Source organism: Giraffa tippelskirchi, chromosome 10 (assembly GCF_054371585.1).
Source record: "Giraffa tippelskirchi isolate mGirTip1 chromosome 10, T2T-mGirTip1v1.2.pri, whole genome shotgun sequence".
In the NCBI taxonomy this organism is placed as follows: Eukaryota; Metazoa; Chordata; class Mammalia; order Artiodactyla; family Giraffidae; genus Giraffa; species Giraffa tippelskirchi.
Window position 1 is genome coordinate 155133200 of NC_137284.1, and position 18978 is coordinate 155152177.

Below are 18978 nucleotides of genomic sequence, written 5' to 3' on the forward strand. Positions count from 1 at the left end.
TCCTTCTCCAAGAATTATCATACGATCCAGCAATTCTACTTCTGGGTATATATTCAAAATAAGTGAAAGCAAGGTTTAAACAGAATAGCAGCAATATTTTCAGAATATTCTGAAAACAGAATAGCAGCATTATTCACAATAGCTAAAATGTAGAAGGAACCCAAATGTCCACAGATGGATGAATGGATGAGCAAATGTAATCTGTACATATGATGGAATATTATTCAGCCTTGAAAAGGAAAGAAATTCTGACACATGTCAAAACATAGATGAACCTTGAGGACATTATGCTAGGTGAAAGAAGCCAGTCACAAAATGACAAAAACTATGATTCTATTTACAATAAATAATCTGAAAAGGTACTTAGAATGCTCAAATTCACAGGGACAGGGACTTCCCTGGTGATCCAGTGGTTAAGAATCCACTTTCCAATTTAAGGGATGCAGGTTCGATGCCTCATCAGGGATCTTAAGATTCCACATGCCTCGGTGTGGCTAGGCCCATTGGTCAGTTTATGCCTTCAGTCTTTTCTAGGCCCGGGTTCCTGAGCAGTCCCACAACTCCAGGAAATGCAGGTCATAACATCATTCCCATTAGGCAGAGGAAAGAAGCCCACCCCACTCTACCCTTCCCCATGGTAGTGTGGGGGGCTCACAGTACACGTAACAGCTCTTTCCAGAAACATCTCTAATATCAACTCCCTGACCTCTTCACGTCCAGTGTTCTGACTCCCTCTTAGTGGCGAAGCTTCGGGTAACAGCCCAGTGTTTCAGCCATTCTTTCCAAGTAGGGCTTCGGTGGTCTAGCTTTGGAATGGGGAAAGAGTTGGCTCCTATTTTGAGGGGCCCTTTAAAACAGGCAGACAGAACCACATTTTAATATCCTGTTGCATATGTTTATTGCTATTCCTGATTTATTGATTTTAGATATTATCTATTGATTCCTACTGTGGAGGATGAAGATATGGCCCTCTTACATCACCCCAGACCCCCACTTCTCTTCCTTCCATCCCCTCAGAACAGGTATATCATACTTTTTTGGTTAATTCAATGTGAATTATTTGCCTAATAATGATTATTATTTACTTTTAATCAAAGTGACATATTATGATGATGTTTCCTCTGCTGTAGGATTCCCCCTCCGCCCCCCCGGAATTGAAATTTTTTCTTATTTTTTATTAGTTTTCTGTGCTATCACCAATTCTCAAACTTTCCATGGAATTATACAACTCCTCAAAAAGTTTCTTCCACATGATCAAACATCCTGTGACTTACCTCACTTTTTTCCTGGAGATGTCTTATCACTGAGTCTTCCATCCCTCTGCTCTACCTGAGCTAGTTATTCTTTAGGCCTGCTGCATGTCTGTGGCCTTGGACTTTCTTTTGTCTCTCTCCTATTTCCCAGATCTATTGCTTCTTTTAGGTTTACCTCTTCATTTTGTTGGAGCACATCCTTCAGTAACTTTCTGAGAAAGGGTTCATGGGAGGAAATATTTTAAAGAGTCTGTATATCTAAAAGTGCCCTTATTCTGCTCTCACAATTGATAACTTGGTTTGGGTATAGAATTCCAGGTTGGAGATGATTATCCTCAGCATTTTGAAAGCACTGCTTTTAGGTTTTACAGGTCCTGTTGAGAAGTCTAATTACATTTTTATTCCTAAGTCTTTGAACACAGCCTGTTTTTCCACTCTTAAAGGTTTTAAGATCTATCCCAGTGTTTGAAGTACTTAGTGCTTAATGATATAAATGCTTTTTCATCTTTTGTTCTAGGTATCTGGTGCTTCCCTTCCATGTGGAAACACACTTTTCAGTTTGGGGAAACATTTTTGTATTATTTCTTCCTTCCTATTTTCTCTTTTCTTTCTTCCAAGTCCTATTAGTTAGATATTAGACTTTCTAAATTGAGTCTCTGGTTTTGTTTTATTTTTTACTTTTTCTCCTGTTTTCTGCTTCTATATTTTTTGTTCTACTTTCCTAGAAATTTCCTCCATTTTATTTTCTAACAATTCTATTTAATTTTTAAAAATTTCTTATATCATATTTTTAATCTCAGAGTCTTTATCGCTCTTTTCATGGATAACTATCATGACTTTTCTCGGTGGGAATATTCTCCTTTTTAGGGGAGGGGTTGAAATTTTGTTTTGCTTCTGTCTCTAGTTCCTTCCATTCTTTTTCCTTCTTCTTTCATGTTCACAGTTTGTCTTGGATAAATATCTTTAGGTTCATTCATATTTAAGAATACAGCCTTAAAAACTGACTGGAATCTCTGTGTGCATGGCTAGGACTCAAGGGGTAGGTTATGAAAGGTTGTTGCTAAGCTGTGAAAGACGCTGGATTCTTGGCCTCCAGAGGAGAATTCAATCCAGGGCCAGTGACGAGGCTTGATCGCTCAGAGCTTTTGTGTAATAAAGTTTTATTAAAGTATAAAGAGATAGAGAAAGCTTCTGACATAGACATCAGAAGAAGGCAGAAAGAGTGCCCACCTGCTAGTCTTTTGCAAGCTGTTTTATGTCTGTTAGAAAGCTATTAAGGAGATAAGAGAGATGCTTCAAGACTGAGGAAGTTTCACCAGGCCCCTGTCCCACAATATGCATTTTTGAGATAGGATGGCCCCCAGCCATAAAACAATTAATATGAATACTGGTTTGTTGAGCTATTATCAGCCCAAGGTTTGAGAAAAGAAAAAAAGTTAGTCTTAGATGGAGCCATTTTGAAGAAAGACAAATTCTAAAGCAAATACATAGTTTCATTAACATAGCTTAAGGAAAATATTTCCATAAGAAAAACGCATTGGTTAGCTCAAGGTTTGAGAAAAGTTAAGTTCAGGTGGAACCAGGTGTTGTCATGGCAACACAGAATTTTAAGAGAAACCTCCTTTTAATTTTGTATAGAGAAGGAAAAAAATCTGACCCTTGTAGTTTGCTTCCTCCTGCCGCTTAAGGGAGAGAGAAAAAAATGTCTGACACTTGCAGCCTGTTTCCTCCATTCGGAGACCCCTGGCCTTCCTGCCTGTTACCCTCTCAGTTACATTCACTGTAGGGTGACCATCTGTGAACCTGGATGTTTCACTGAAACACCTGCCAGAGTCTGGATCTGTAGGTATTTTGGGGAGGGGGGCTGGGGAGGGGCAGTTCTGTTTCTCCAAAGAAAACTTGCAGCCTCCCGCTTGGCTGTATGCCGAGCTGCTGTTCCTGGAGCCCAGGAATGCAATTTCTGGTCTGTAGGCTGTCTTCATCTATTTGCATTGCAGTGCTTCTTCATCTTTCACTCACCCCACCATCCCAGGGCCCAGAACCTTTCTGGTTAAGTTTTTCTGTGGACTAATCTCTCTTCTCCTCCTCGAGGGAGGGTGGTGGTCTTTTCTGGGTTCCTGGAATAGGTGAGAGGACCTGGGCTTGAACGGGTCTCTTCTTGCCCACCACCTTCTGCCGCACCCGGGGCCTCCAGGTCCTGGCTCTTGTGGGGACTCTGAGGTCAGCCTCACTCCTTTCTCCTTGTTACCCCCTCTGCTGGCGTTGGTGTTCAGCTCTGTTAGTTCTTCTCTTTTATCTCCTTTCCTTCTCAAGATGCATTAACATTTCTAGGGCAGTGTTTCTCTTGGGCTTATGCTTCTTTTTAATGTTATTGTTCCTTTGCCCTCATCATTTAAGAGATGTTTGAAGACTGATGTGTGTTCAGTCTACCACAGATTAATAATTTATTTTCATTAGTAGTAATATGTGGGTACATACACACACACGAACATATAAATATATCCCAATGATCCAAAGATGAATACTGAAAATAATCTCCCTTTACGTTGTCCTTCAGTCCCTCAACAGAAGTGCCCAGTTACCAGTTGCTTGCATATGTCTTTCCAAAAAAAGTTTATACACCCATTCACATTGATACATAAAAAGCATGTAAGTAGAGATGAGAGGATTTTATTTTAAATCAAGAAAGCAATTTTTTCACATACCCCTGAAGAATAGTCATATTTTCCATAAAGGGCAGTGCTTAACGCAAAGACATGAATCTGTTTGAGCCAGATTTCAGGGTCCACTGCAGGTGTAGACACAATGTTAGGGGCCTTTGAGGTGCCCTGTGTAGCAGCCACCTGCACCAAGGCCAGCCATGGGTGTTGCTGAGAAGCATGTGCATGGGACAGTTGTTGGTGACCCTCTCCCACTTCTTGTGTGACTTTAGCATCCCTGTCTTCTTTACTTTTGGCCTCTGTATTTCTTCCTGTTTTCACCCTTTCCCCTCAAGATGTGTTTAGCCGTCTGGCCCACGGAGCTAAGGGATGCCCCTAATCTGGCTGCCTTTTTGGGTTTTAAGAATCATTTGGCACCCCAGACAGGTATGCTTTCATCATACCCCTAGTTGAATAGATTTTATCAGGAAATAGACCCGAGGCCTCCCTGGGTCTTTCAGGTGGGTTGCTTGACTTCACAGTCCAGGGCTGTGATGTCACTGTGACTCTTTGTCCCCGCAACAGGGCCTGCTGCTGCCAAACCAGACCTGATCTCAAAACTGGAGCGGAGAGCTGCACCCTGGATCAGGGACCCACATGGGCCAAAGTGGGGGAAAGGCCGTCCTCCAGGTGGGTCTTGACCTGCCGAGCACTTGAAGGGTCTGTCCGGGGGCCAGGAAGCTACAGCACATCACACAGTGTTAGTTTAGCCACATTCATGTGAATCTATTGCGCACGGGGCCCAGTGTTAAGCCCTGGGTAGGAAAACATGAATACAAAACTCACCCTGCCTTCAGAGCATAGAATAGTCTGAGAAATTGGGACCGTTTGGGAAGAGTAAGGAGCTTTGATGAGTGGAGGTGAAACCAGGATGGTGTGGTAGAGCTGATGGGAGAGATAAGTGGTGGACACTGGTCACGAGGAGCCATGTGACCCGCAGGCCGTGAGCCTTGCCTCCCTCCCCCGGCTCCTCTGACATTTAGTGACAACACTGCTGCTCTGTGGGAGTCAGCAGTTTTGCATATGTCCGTCAGTAACTTATTGGCCACTGGCTACTGTGTATACCTCTGTGCCCCCTTTGCTTCTCAGGCTAATAAGAAGACCGATGGATGTTTACCCTCACTTCTCTATGGTGCCTCGAAAGAGGATTAAGACCATCCAACAGCATCTATGGCCAAGGTGGTTAAGCTTATGAGCATTTGATGTCATATGATCCCAGGGTAGCTGTGTGGGTAGAGAAGGGGCAGCTGGCTGAAGCAGCCATGAGGATTAGCATGTAACCCGTGGGGAGCCAGACTGACTTTCAGAGAAAATAATGGGAAAGGGTTTCAAGAGAAGCCACTCCTGGGAAGATCCCCTGGAGAAGGGAAAGGCTACCCACTCCAGTACTCTGGCCTGGAGAATTCCATGGACTGTATAGTCCATGGGGTTGCAAAGAGTCAGGCACGACTGAACGACTTTCACTTTCTGATTCCTAGAAAGGTGGGGCCCATCCATCCTCTCTGCTTTGCATAAGGGGTACTTACTGAATTGGGGTGCCTTAGCTGATAGGAGGCTGCAGAGTCCTGGGCAACAAAACCAAGCACAGTCTGATTTGCCCCAAAGGGAAAAAGAAGACGGTGGCCACTAGAGAGGCGCACACACAGGTCTCGGCTGTAGAGTCCATGTGGCTTCCAGCTCCTTCTGTGGAGACGTGTACCTCCTACTGCAGGCCCCGCCTTTGTGAAGCGGAGGCAGATGGACAGGCGAAAATCAAGAGGACTTACAGACCTCGCTCAATTCAGAGGTCGTGGTTTGGGCAGTTCCCATGGTTAGTGATCGACCCCAAAGAGACTAAGCTCTTCTGCTCAGCTTGCAAAGAAAGGCCTAGTCTGCACGACAGATCATCCCGGCTGGTCCGCGGCTACACGGGCCCTTTCAAAGTGGAGACTTTAAAGTACCATGAAGTCAGCAAAGCACACAAGCTCTGTGTCAACACCGTGGAAGTCAGGGAGGACGCCCTGCAGGCCGCCCTGGTCCCCGAGATCTCCAGTGACCTCATGGCCAACATGGAGCACTTTTTCCACGCCGCCTACTCCATCGCGTACCACTCAAGGCCCCTGAACGACTTCGAGAAGATCCTGCAACTCCTCCAGAGCACGGGGACCGTGATTTTGGGCAAGTACCGAAACCGTACCGCCTGCACTCAGTTCATCAAGTACATCTCCGAGACTCTGAAGAAGGAGATCCTAGAGGACGTGCGCAACTCCCCGTGCGTGAGTGTGCTGCTGGACAGCGCCACGGACGCCTCCGACCAGTTATGCGTGGGCATCTACCTCCGCTACTTGAAGGGGACAGAGACGAAGGAGTCCTACCTCACACTGGCCCCCCTCCACAGCGAGACGGCTGACGGATACTTTGAGACCATCATCTCGGCCCTGGATGAGCTGGACATCCCCTTCCGGAAGCCGGGCTGGGTGGTGGGCCTGGGAACCGACGGCTCCACCCCGCTGCACTGCGGGGGAGGCCTGGTGGAGAAGATGCAGGAGATCCTGCCCCGGCTACTGCCCGTGCACTGCGTGGCCCACCGGCTTCCCCTGGCTGTGGTCGACGCCTGCGGGGGCATCGACCTGGTCAAGAAGTGTGACCGGCACATCCGAACCGTCTTCAAGTTCTACCAGTCCTCGAACAAGAGGCTGAACGAGCTGCAGGAAGGCGCGGCTCCCCTGGAGCAGGAAATGGTCCGCCTGAAGGACCTGAATGCAGTCAGGTGGGTGGCCAGCGAGAGGCGCACGCTGAACGCGCTTACCCTGAGCTGGCCCGCCCTGGCCAGGCACCTCCAGAGCATGGCAGACGCGGGGGGTCAGGTTGGGCACAGGGCCCAAGGCATGCTGAAGCTGATGAAGGGCTTCCATTTCCTCAAGTTCTGCCACTTCCTCTTGGACTTCCTGAGCATCTACCGGCCTTTGTCCGAGGTGTGCCAGAAGGAGATCGTTCTGATCACTGAGGTGAATGCCACGCTGGGGCGGGCCTATGTGGCACTGGAGACCCTCCGTCACCAGGCAGGCCCCAAAGAGGAAGAGTTCAATGCCCGCTTCAGGGACGGGCGGCTGCATGGCATCGTGCTGGAGAGGACAGAGCTGGCAGAACAGCGGTTCCAGGCAGACAGGGAGAGAGTGGTCCTGACCGGGATAGAATACCTCCAGCGAAGGTTCGATGCCCACCGTCCCCCACAGCTCAGGAACATGGAGGTGTTTGACACAAAGGCCTGGCCGAGCGGAGAGGCCCTGGCCAGTTTCGGGAATGATGACATCCTGGCCCTGGCCAGGTATTTTGAGCTCTCACTGCCCCCAGGATACAGCGAGGAGGCGCTGCTGGAGGAGTGGCTGGGCCTGAAAGCCGTGGCCCAGAACCTGCCGTTCTCCATGTTGTGTGAGCACGCGCTGGCCCAGCACCGCCGCTTCCCCCTGCTCAGCCGGCTGGTAGCCCTGGTGGTCTGCGTGCCCGTCTCCACCTCCTGCTGTGAGCGCGGATTCTGTGCCATGAACCGGATCAGGACCGACGAGAGGACCAAGCTCTCCAACGAGGTGATCAACATGCTTATGATGACGGCCGTGAATGGTGTGGCGGTCACAGAGTACGACCCCCAGCCTGCCATCCAGCACTGGTACCTGACCTCCTCAGGCCGGCGTTTCAGCCACGTCTGCACCTGTGCCCCGGTGCCACCCCGCTCCACACAAGTAAGTGCGCGTGGCAGAGCTCCTAGATGCGGGGATGCCAAAGAGGAGAACCTCAGCTTCCCTGCCCCGCCCTGAGCTCAGAGCCTGGTAGAGTGCGCTCAAGTCAGCCGTCACCACAGGCTTGCTCTAAGGGGTCACGTGCTCAACTGTTTGCTAGACCGGTGGGTGCTCAGGACAGGACACCTTTGTAATTCAGCTAGATAGGCTGGGTGCCCACGCTGCAGGCCACAGGGCCCAGTGCTAAGAGCAGGAAGTTCCAGAGTGAGGCTGCCCAGGTTCAAGTTCTAGTCCTGCCGCTAACTAGCACGTGACCTCAGGCAACTTAATCTCTCTGTACTTTGGTTTTTCATCTTTAAAGTGAATTAATAACTCTGGGAGATGGTAAGGGACAGGGAAGCCTAGCGTGCTGCAGTCCATGGGGTCGTGAAGAGTCGTATACAACTTAGTGACTAAACAACAACAAAAGTGCTTAGAACAGCATCTGGTGAGTAATGCCCAAGGTGTTCTTTAAAGGTTCAGCTATGACCAGGAATAACTCGAGGACTGGACAAGTGAGGGCAGAGACACCACCTTGTCGTGGGCTGTGGGGACCCTGTTTGCAGCAGGAAGAGGTCAGTGCAGTTCAGAGGGACTGTGAGGACCGTGCTGCGTGGAGGAGAAGGTTAGGGGTTTCAGGCAGAGGAGGGGTCCATGAGGAGAGCCTCTCAACTCTCCTGGAGGGCTGGGCTGGGACTAGGTTTGAGGGGAAATGATATTATCCTGGAGGCTGAGCTACTGAAAGTCTTAAGCAAGAAATTTTCCTCTTTTCAAGTAGTCACTGAAGAAAGAAAACCAGAGCTTCTCCAGGCTGTACACAGGTCTCCATCCTGTTGCTTCCACTCTCATTCTGTCTCGGGGTCTGTGGTCATCAGCAGTGGACTGGCCTCAGGGTTGACAGAGGCTCCATAGGAAGCAGGGTGGCCCTGGGCCTGCAGCTGGGCGGTGGGTGCAGGGCGGTGGGTGGTAGAAGTGGAGAGAAGAAAAGAGAGTGATTCTGAGATAGGGTCCTTCCCCAGCATCTGTTGAAGGAGTTACTCTTCGAGCCCAGCCCCTGGGGGTGGAGGAGAAGGTGCCCTCGGCCATGCCCTTCTGCAGGTTGTAATCACAGGGCGATGGGACTGTACCTCTGAAGCAAACAGAGAACCAGCCAGATTTTATATAACAAAGCCTTCCTCCCCAGGCAGTTTCTCAGCCTCGGCACTGTGGACATTCGGGGCCAGATAGTTCTTTGTTGTGGGGGCCCGTCCTGCACTCGGCCAACCCTGGCCTTTCCCACCACACACCCGCTGGTTCCCAGCAGCACCCTCCCGGTTGTAGCAGTCGGAAATGTCTCCCTCCAGACTCTGCCTAGGGTCCCCTGGGGGCAGAATTGCCCCATGAACTCCTCGGCCCTCGGGTGGAAGAGTCCGCAGAGTGGGACTCACTCGAGCCTCGGAAAGCAGTCCCGGTCCGCCTCCGGTCTGCTCTGCCAGGGGTTAGTCACCCAGCCCCTCTCGGGCGCAGCTGGAAGGGGGGGAGGGTGGATTATCACCTGACCTGTTCTCTCCGTCTCACCGTGCCTTCTCTTTCCTCCCGCATGAGGGGCAGGGCTCAGGAAGGAGAAGACCGCCGCCCGGAACCCGCCAGGCCATCCTGCAGGGAACCAGTGGACGTCCTGACTGCCTGCATCCTGGAGCCTCCTGAGAGGCTGCCGTGTCCCCTTCCTGGCCAGGAGGCCCCAGGCTGTCCTGCCAAAGCGCTCCTGTAGGAGCAGGAATCCGAGGGGTTCCTTGGCGCCCCCTGCTGCTCTGGCCCCGGGATGGTGGTGACAGGCCCTGTGATGCGAGGCTGCCGCAGTCTTCGTTGGGGGCTTCCTCTAAGCACCAGGAGGCGGGCAGTGACAAGGCAGTTAAAGCCACACCCCGGGGAGGCAGGGGGTAAGGAGGCGCAGGAAGCAGGGGCCCTTCTCCAGGCCTAGGGGGGACCTCACAGCACTTCAATATGCAGACACGTTCTATCTCAAGCTCACTTTCAAGGTGCTTCAGCACATAATCCCATCATGAAATCCCCAGCTTCCGGTGGCAAGAGGACTTTTCTGAAGTGGGAATGACAGCTGGGGGAAGGGGCTTGAAAGAGCACTCCGGCCCCTGGGTAGTTGGGGAGCACCCAGGGGGCCACCCACAGCCTGAGTGCCAGGGAGGCATGAGGTGAGGGCAGAGGGTGAGCAGGACTGGGGCCAGCCTAGCTCTGGGCTCTTCCCCCTGGCTGCACAGCAGAAGCAGAGAAGCCTTGACCTCACAAGGGAGACTCGCCTCAGAGGCTATCTCTGCCTCGTCGCGGGGCCTGCCTCTAGGATGTGGCAAGCAGAACCCCTGTGCACAGAGCAGCCAACAGCTCCTGGACAGGAGGAGTGTCTGCCTGGAGGGGCCCGGCACTTCCCACCAGTCCAGCCCCTGGGTCATGCCTAGCCCTGGTGTTCTGCAGAGCAGAGCGTAGGACGAGTTTGCACTTGGGGGGCTTGGGATCCAGCCCCAGCTGTGCTGTAGGCAGTAGGTCAACCGTGACGGCCCCCTCCCTGTCTCCTGTGCCTTCACGTCCCTCTCTTTGAAATGGCAGCAGAGAAGCCAAGTGCCTGTTAGTGCCCGGCCGCCGCGGGACTGCTGGCTGACAGCTCCTCCGCGGGCAGAGATGGGCCTCAGGAGGCAGAGCGGACTTGGCTGTCATCAGCTCTTGTCCCTGTCCCTTGCCACCGACATCCTTATTGTGGGAGGAGGTGCCCTCAGCATAATGGTCTAGTCCGTTCTTCCCAGAGGTGCTCTGGGGACCAGCCTGGGAATCAATAGGGGTGTTGGTTTAAATGTTTCAGCACAGACCCACCTGATCAGCTCCCCAGGACTGTTTCCCGCAGGGCCCCCAGGAACTTCGTGGGCTCACTCAAGCCTGAGAAGACCACCCCGGCGGCACAGAGGGTGTCCCACACGATTCGGTTCCCCTTGCCTCTCCCCGTCTCCCCTTCCACCCGGAAGTAAGGCATTTTTCCTTCCAGGGCAGCTGCTCTGGGGAGGCCTCGGCTGCTTGTCTGGCCGAGGACGATGTGGTGTCTGGCTCCCGCCTTCCTTACCACAGATGGGAAAATGCAGTTTAGAAGGCTTCTCTGTGGCTGCCTTTCTCTGGCTTTAGAAGGGCAGGAAGTAGTGCTCCATCCTGGCTTGCTGCCGGGCCCCAGGTGGGGTCCCTTCTCTGTGCTTCAGGCCCAAGCAGTCTGACCCTCGAGCAGAGCCTAGAAGGGTGCTGAGAGCCCCTGATGTGGGTACCAAGTGCCTCATGGGCAGAACCCATGGTTCCCAGTGTTCCTGACTCTGCCTTACCGCCATCACTTTCCTGTTTTCTTCAGCTTTGAGCCAAGAATTTTGTTCTCGCTTCCTGCCTTTTAACCTGTGGCACTGTCTCCCTTCCAGCGCTGTGTCCTGGGGGCTGAGGTGTACCCTTGGAGCTCTGGCCGCGTTACTGTCCATGCAGCCAAGATGGAGCCCAGACCTCCAGCCCCATTCACATGGGACTCTACAGGGAGTTGAGGAGTCCACCCTCGGCCAGTTGCCAAGGGTATGAGTTGGCAGGATGGAAAAGAGAAAGGCCCTTTCAAGTGGGAGTTTAACAGCTCCCACCCTACCCGTCGGAATTCCCATTGAGTGATGTTCCAGCAGCATCCTCCCCGTGGCAGCTGCCGTCCTGTTAGACTCCTCAGAGCAAAAGACCAGTCCTGTGAGCACCACTGTGCGTGAGTGCCATTTCACAAACCCCACGTGAGGCGGAGGCCCGCCAGAGACGCCCTTGCCCCTCCACACCTGTGCTCTGAGGAAGCCTTCAGTGCCAGCTGTAAGAAATTTGGGCCCCTTGGGCAGGGGGCTACTGAAAATGCTGTTTATCATGGGAGTTTACACTGCCCAGTTCCTCAAGGAGCACAGCTATGCTCTGGCTCCCCTCTGTTAGCTCATGGAAGAGAGGACGCTGACCATTTTGTGCAGGACCCCAGGGCTGAAGCATGGTGAGACACCCGCCCCCCCCCACGCCCAGGCTGGCTTCTCAGTCTTGTTTCAAGAGTCTGGCAGCCTTTCAGACTCCAGGGCCTCGAGACCCCACTGTTGGAGAGCCTGCCTACTTTTGCCTGGAGAAAACAAGCTGAAGGGCGCTGGGAATGGAAGGAGCGAGCTCTCTGCCTTTGGCCAGACCCTACCCCTGCCTCCACCCTCGTTCCCCACCTGTGGTCTCCATAGTGATGCCCAAAGGGCTGACAAGCTCAGTGACCAGCGCTATAACCACAATGTGAGTTCAATAGCCATAGAGACCAGGCAGCAGTGGGGGATCCCGCCCCCGCCCTAGCCAGACACGGAGGAGGTCCCCTCCTCCAGACCTTTTGCTTCCCTCAAACCCAGGTTCAGTTCCTAGGGTGCTAAGTACCTAAGGACCCGGGGATGATGGGCCTGTTCCTTCCATCCACGGGTCTGTCTGCCGAGGTCCACTTCTCTGGTTCCAAAGATGTGCAAAAGACGGCTTAAGAAAACCATGTTCGACTCTCAACCTTTTGCTATCTGAATAAAGCAAAGCTTTTCCCCATATATGCCTCTGTCCCGTAAATCCTGTAGGAAACCGGCGGAGCGGATCAAAGTCCGCCTCCACCCCCCGAGTGTCGAGCTGCCGCGCATGCGCGAGCCGGGCGGCCGAACGCGCTCCCCGGGGCGGCGGGTCCTGCTGCGCATGCTCGGTGGCCCTTGCCCGGTCGCGACAGGTACCCAGCGGAGCATCCGCAGCTCTGACCCGCATCCCGCGCCTGGCCATGACGGCGCACTCCTTCGCCCTCCCGGTCGTCATCTTCACCACGTTCTGGGGCCTCATCGGCATCGCCGGGCCCTGGTTCGTGCCCAAAGGACCCAACCGCGGGTAAGGATCGCGCGCGGCCCAGCCTCCCTGGGGACCCCTCTGCGCCTGGGCCCACCCCTCCCCCGGCGCGAGGCGGCAGCGGTGCAGCGGGCACTGGTCCTGGCGCGCGGCGCCCCAGTCCTCCTCCCCGGTCTGCGCTGGGCCGCGTACAACGGGAACAGGCGGGCCGTCGGGGCCAAAGGGCAGAGAAGGTCGTGCTGTAGAAAGGAAAAGACAGCTACGCCCGCGCCGCCTCCTGACCCCCGCGCCCGGGAAGGTAAAGTCTGTGACTAGCCACTGATGCAGCTTGTCCACTCCTGCTCAGCTGTGACCTTGAGCGTCCGTCACCCCTTCAAGCCTCACTTTCTTCTTGGGTCACTGGGGGTGATGATGACTCCTGCCTTTTAAGGCTGCTCTGAGGATTACACAAAATAATGTATATAAACTGTTAGTGCATGGCACAGACTGTATTGAATAAGTTTCAGCCAGTGTCAGTATTCTTGAAGGCCCCCAGCAGGTTTCCATACCTGCTGCACCACTCACCCATTTCTGCTTCATAGTCTCTTCAGCAGTGCTGGGCCCTCACCCTTTGATGACAAGTTCCTCAAGGTGGAAGACTGTCTTTTCACCACTGTAGACTCCAGTGCCCAGCTCGGGACTGGCCCATGGTGCTTGGTAATGCTGAGAGAATGGATCAGATGCTGATGTCTCTGGCACCAACCTCGAGTGCTTTAGAACAGAGGTCATAGGGCCTGGTTTGGGTTAGGGTTAGCTTCGGCTGGAGGCTGCATATGGGTGTTGCCTCTGTTTTTCAAGATCTCAGGGCTGAGGTCCCATGGCCTCACCTTGTAAACCGTTTTAGTGCCTCAACTCTCCTACACACTTTGGTGAGTTTTTTCTTCTAACTGAAGTCTCTCCTGCTGCATTTAAAGCCTCTGTCTCCAGTCTTGGAGTGGACTCAAGGCAACCAGTCCGTATTCTCAGTGTAACTGCTCACTCTGCCTCAGAGATGAGCCTCGGTCTCCTTGCTTCTTGCTCTGTCTTCTGGTCTTCTGTCTTCCTTCCCTTTGCCCAGTGAATTTTGGATCCCAGAGACCACTCCACGGTGGGTGGCTGCAAGTGCAGCTGTGTGCAGTGTCTTTCTCCAACACGACTGCTCTAAGATGGAGAAACAGTGGGTGATGGAGAAGGGAGATAGGTGAAGGGAAAGATTCATAACATAAGTTGGATGTGGTCAAGGTTGGCCTACCCAAGAGGTGACACTTGGAGTTTTTCTTTTCCATCTAGCAATTCTTACCCAAGTAGATCTCAGCCTCCTTGTCTTCAGGGGGCATCAAGAAGGCCAGAGGGAAGGGGGTTGGCCCCAGGAGCACTTTCTCTCATGGCCAGGCCTCCTGAGGGCGCTGCTTCCATCCGTCCTGACCTGACATCCTCTTCTGTTGCAGAGTGATCATCACCATGCTGGTGGCCACCGCCGTCTGCTGTTACCTCTTGTAAGTACTGCTCTCCCAGCTCCTAGTCCGTGGGGGCCCGTGTCCTCCCTTCTTTCCTCCTCTCCCAGCCCTGCTCTCGCCTCTGTCTTGGCACCGACACATTCAGCTCTTGAAAGGCTGAGTCTGTAAACCACAGAAGGGGAGGGGTTTGGAGTGGCAAAGAGAGCGACGGGCTGGGAGTTATGAACTCTGGGCTCTGGTTCTGAATGCATCATCTGGACAAGCTTTGCCATGTCCATGGGCTGCGGTTGTCTCATCTGTGACACGAATGAGCGGGGCCCACTCGGTTCCTGTTGTCCCCAACGGGCATCAGAATCCCCTGGAGAAATTGTAAAACACAGGTTTCAGGGTTCCACCTTGGACTCACTACATCACAGTTCCCACAGTCTGCACGTGGGAATCTGTATTTTTAAAAAATTTATTTTTGTCCACATCAGGTCTTAGTTGCAGCACACAGGGTCTTTTGTTGTGGTGCAAGGGGCTTAGTTGCCCCACATGTGGCATCTTAGTTACCCAAACAGGGATTGAACTCACATCCCTAGCATTGGAAGGCAGATTCTTAACCACTGGACCACCAGGGAAGTCCCTCCAGCAATCCCTGTTTTTAATGCATGCCCCTGGGTGCTTGTGATGCTGACCATTTAGAACCACTGGATAAGCAGTGGTCTTCAAACTTGGAAAAGTAAGTAAGTGTAGAATACTGTTCTATATTCCAAGTCCTGGGATACAGAACACATACCAAGAGATGCGAGTGCCTGGACCATGTGAGGGAGTCAATTTCCAGGTCCTTACGGTCTAGGTGTTCTCTTTCTATAACTGCCTTTCATGGTAGCCCCTCCGCTTTTACAAAACAGACACCCCACCATCGCTCCCCAGTCCTTCTATGTCAGCCTGCCCCATGTTTAAATCTCCCTGGCTGCCAAACTGAGGAGTAAGTCCAGGCTCTGGTTTTGAGCGAGGCCTCTCTCAGGAGCAGTTGGTGGTGGCAGTTTAGTCACTCAGTCGTGTCCTACTCTTGCCACCCCGTGGACTGTAGCCCCGCCAGGCTCCTCTGTCGGTGGGATTCTTCAGGCAGTTAAGCCATCTGAAGTCGGAATGGCTTCCCTCTGTTCCCCTGGGGGCCGTCTTACCTCTTCTCTAACGCCCGGAGTCCAGCCCCAACACAAGGATCTTATAAATCTACAAAACAACAAGTCAAACCAAACCTAAACCCAAAGCCACGCGCCCAGACTGAGCCCCGGAGCTGGATGTCTCCGAGGGACCCTTCCCTCTGGAACCCAGACCCTGCAGGCGCTGGATGGGTCATGGCGCGGTGCACGGCGGAATTCCTGGTGCCCCGGGCTCACCCCCGCTGTGCATCCCTGGCAGCTGGCTCATCGCCATCCTGGCCCAGCTGAACCCCCTGTTCGGGCCCCAGCTGAAGAATGAGACCATCTGGTATGTGCGCTTCCTGTGGGAGTGACCGTCGCCTCCTCCGCCCCAGGTACTGCCGGGCAGGCGGGTGGGCGGGTAGGGGTGGGGAGGACGAGGTCAGGCGGGGTTGCAGGACTTTGTGTGTGGACGCAGGCGTTCATTTATTAGGAAAAACAAACCCCTGAGCACCTGCTCGCCGCCTCCCTCCCCACCCCGCCCCACGCTGTGCTGGGTAGCACAGACAGACAGAATACCAGGGTCCTGGGGGGAGCACGTGGGCCCAGCCTCGCTGGTGGGTTTGCAGACCCCCGAGGAGGCAGCAGAATCTTTTGGGAGGGCGGGCTCTGGGGTCCAGGTGAGCCGTGGCTCCCCAAGGCGGGGCTGGGGGGCGGGGTCTCCACCGCGAGGCCGTGACCCTGTCACGTGATGTGCTTTCAGATCCCCCGCTGTCCAGATGACCGTGGCTCCACTGTCCCTGATGACCCGTTTGTCACCGCCGCCCCCCGCCCCCTCCCCCAGCTGTGTCCGGTCCCTCTGGACCCCCTCCCCCAAGGCCTGCCGGGGTCTGGAAAGTCCCGCCTTCCCCAGCTCAGGAAGGCCGAGCTCAGAGCCAGCCAGAGCAGGTGGTGTTCAGCCCTCAAGTTCCCTCTGCCGGCTCCTCCCCGAGTAGGTCCTGGCTGGGAGCAGACCAGGGTGGGGGCTGCCTTGTATGACAAGGGGGAGCCCAAAGCTGCCTGCGGCGTCCTGGGGAGGAGGGCTTGGAGCAAGATGCTCCGAGGCTGAAGAGGAAGCCCTGGGGAGGAGGCCGGGCCCTGCACCGCCCTGCCCTGCGACCCCGGAGCGTCTGTCCGCCTGAGGTCCTCACCTGTGAGATGGGCCGTGGCGAAGACCCCTCTTGGGAGTTCTTTAATTTTCTGACACACTTTGATGTGAAATTTCTGGAAGCATTGACGTAATGGACAAACATTCACACACAAAAAGCACCATAGTAATTTGGATCAAGATTGAAAAGCCGTATGTTCAGCATCCTTTATGAAGTCACTCAAAGGGGCTTGCTCAGGAAGTAGTATCTTCTCTGAATATCCTCTCCAGGCTTCCTCCCCGACCTGGGCCTCCCTGTCCCGGGATCAGGCTCCCTCCCTTCCCAGGGGCTCAGCCTGAAGCAGCTTCCCCCCCAACACAACCCCAGGCCTAGACTCCCCGTGGGAGGAGGATTTCTGAGCCCCTAGAAGCAGCACTTAGGTCGCCTGGATGGGGGGAGGGCGAAGACAGACAGGTGTGAGTGAGGTGTGGGCGGCGCCGTGGGCCCTGAGGACTGTCCACAGTGTGGGCTGGGGAACCCCTGGCCTGGTGAGGCCCAAGGCAGAGCTTGTGGGCATCGCACCACAGGGAGCCTGGGGCCCCAGCCGGTGCCCTCACTTCCCCCAGTAGAGTTGGGGCAGAGACCTGACAGTCCCAGAGCTGATTTGAGTCCCCTGACTCCATTCTGCCACGTTGCCTCCCCGGGCAGGGGGAACCCAGTCTCTTGTATTTATTGACTATTTATTTGATTGGCATTCTGTTCAGCGGGCATCATTTTTGGCACAGTAGCGGAGCGTGGTATGTCTCCCCTGGATTTCTTGGTTCTGGGCTTGGCCTGTGGCTCAGATGAGGGCCTGCCTTTGACATTCCTCCACCCCCTTTCCAGCTCCCTTCCTGTGCTGAGCTCTGTGGCCCCCTTGGAGTGGGGGTGCTGAGTCTCGTGGCCATGTCTAGTGACTAATGAATGAAAGGTGGGGAAATTCCTGTCTGGGGGCAAAGTCCTGGCTGAGGCCAAGTTTGCTGCCTGCCGCACCCCTGCCCACCCGATTCCCGTTTCCTCGTTGGGTGGATTTGAGGGGCAGGAAAGGGGCCTTACAGCTGCTTAGAGCTGCAGCCCTGGGGTATGGACATCAAGGACTACGTTTTCCTGAGACCCGAGAGCGAGTACGGCTTCCCAGATTCTGCCCAGAACCAGGCCTGGGAGGAGGAGGAAGATGGAGGACTCGTTCAAGTGGAACTTTGCCCACCTCCCATCTGTGATTACACAGAGTGCATGGCCCCTGGGACTCTGCAATAAAGCCAGTCCCCGACTTGCGGAGCGTGGCCTGCCTCCTTCCTAAGTGTTCGTAAATATCCACGATTCCCTGCACAGGGGAGGGCGATGAAGTGAGCAGAGAGGGGAGCTCCGGGGAGGAGCAGCTGGGAAGCTAGGGGTGGGGTGCGTGGGGGAGGAACTGGGAGCAGTGAGGAGCCTGGATTCATCCAAAGCGAATGTGGAGCCATGAAAGGGTGGGGGGCGTGGGATGTGACCCCGCTCAGCTTCTAGGATGATCTCTGCTCGGGGTGTAATGGGCCCAGATGAGAGTGGTGGGGAGGATGGTACCCCATGGATGGGTAAAGGGCTAGTTAGAAGCTCAAAGGGCCCAGCGAGGGCTGTGGGAGGAGGGATGAGGCAGGGCGGACCCTGCAGTGAGCAGTGGATGAAGGGGTGCCTAGGACCTGGCGGCTGGAACCTGTCAGCAACAGGCCACAGAGGAAAAGCGAGGACCTGGGGCATCCTATGTGTCCTGGTGAGCCTGGTCTCCCCGTGGAGATGCCCAGCAAGTGGTTGGATGCTTGGGTTTGGAGATCAGGGTGAAGCTGTGGCCTGAAGACCTGAAATGTGTGTGTGTGTCTGTCCCTGAGTTCTCATTGAACAACTGGGCGGCAGCCTCTGTCCCGGGGAGCCCACTGTCCACTGCCCCCCCCACTCTCTGGGGAGTCTCTGCAGCCCGGGGCCGCAGACCCCTCCCAGCAGGCTGCCTTCCCACCCCTCCCTCCCTTTTTGCCTTTGCAGCCATTCAAGGGGAGAGAGCTGTGCCCACTTTGTGTGGATGCTGCCGCTCTCAAAGCTCTCACCCCACCTCAGTGCAGGGGGTGGAAGGACCACGGGGCAAGCAGGTTTTGTCAGAAATAAACACAATCAGACATCAGTTAAAGCCGTGAAAGCACGTTTTATTCTGTAACGACTGACAGGGAAATGAGAGCTCTGCGGGGTCTGGGCATTTTAGCAGGAAGGTGAAGGCAGAGGGGAGGGGTGGATGGGGCCCAAGCAGAGCCAGGAATGAAAAGTCACCAAGGGTTGGCAGGCACAAGTGCGGCTAGGCCACCAAGACTGGGACACAGGCCCAAGCCTTCCTGATTTCATCTCAGAAGGAGGATTCTTAAGAGCCGCCCCGGGCTGCAGGAGATACATCTGTCTCCGAGGGACCGCGGAGGATCCCCAACCGTGTATGCGCTAAGAAAGGATGGAGGGGCAGGGGTCAGAGGCCCGGGGTCGGGCGCTGGCTAGAACGGACAGGACATTCTTCTGACGGCCCAGAGCTTGGTCAGACAGGAACCCGACGTGACCAGGCTGTCCCAGGGATGCGGCTTAGGCGGCCAGAAGCCAAGCTGGGTTGGTCGA

General features: G+C 54.3%; 2 protein-coding genes across 9 annotated transcripts in view; both read left to right on the plus strand.

The window, feature by feature from the left end:
• Positions 1-12303, plus strand: part of ZNF862 (zinc finger protein 862) — a 29442-nt gene extending 17139 nt beyond the window's left edge. Inside the window, exons 6-9 of one of the 8 annotated variants that reach the window (XR_014067725.1) lie at positions 4478-4582; positions 5558-7675; positions 9292-9626; positions 10598-12303. Coding sequence is in view for 4 of the 8 variants with exons in the window: in XM_081537220.1 (XP_081393346.1) it covers positions 4478-4582; positions 5558-7671; positions 9289-9393 (2324 nt within the window). In the remaining 4 variants the exon portion in view is untranslated. Of the gene's footprint in view, positions 1-4477; positions 4583-5557; positions 7676-9288 lie in introns of all 8 variants that reach the window. The other 7 variants (XR_014067724.1, XR_014067722.1, XR_014067723.1 and 4 more) reach the window with 7 other exon arrangements.
• A 150-nt stretch (positions 12304-12453) lies between these two features.
• Positions 12454-17628, plus strand: ATP6V0E2 (ATPase H+ transporting V0 subunit e2). Its single transcript, XM_081537381.1, has 4 exons — positions 12454-12627; positions 14052-14099; positions 15468-15582; positions 15951-17628. Exons 1-3 carry the CDS (start codon positions 12524-12526, stop codon positions 15559-15561), a joined length of 246 nt encoding a protein of 81 aa, XP_081393507.1. The 5' UTR covers positions 12454-12523; the 3' UTR covers positions 15562-15582; positions 15951-17628.
• The last annotated feature ends 1350 nt before the right edge of the window (positions 17629-18978 follow it).

Coding starts and splice junctions, on each gene's coding strand:
- ATP6V0E2 (XM_081537381.1), top strand. CDS start 12,524: ATGACGGCGCACTCCTTCGCCCTCCCGGTCGTCATCTTCACCACGTTC. Junction 12,628..14,051: donor CCCAAAGGACCCAACCGCGG/GTAAGGATCGCG, acceptor CTTCTGTTGCAG/AGTGATCATCACCATGCTGG. Junction 14,100..15,467: donor GCCGTCTGCTGTTACCTCTT/GTAAGTACTGCT, acceptor CATCCCTGGCAG/CTGGCTCATCGCCATCCTGG.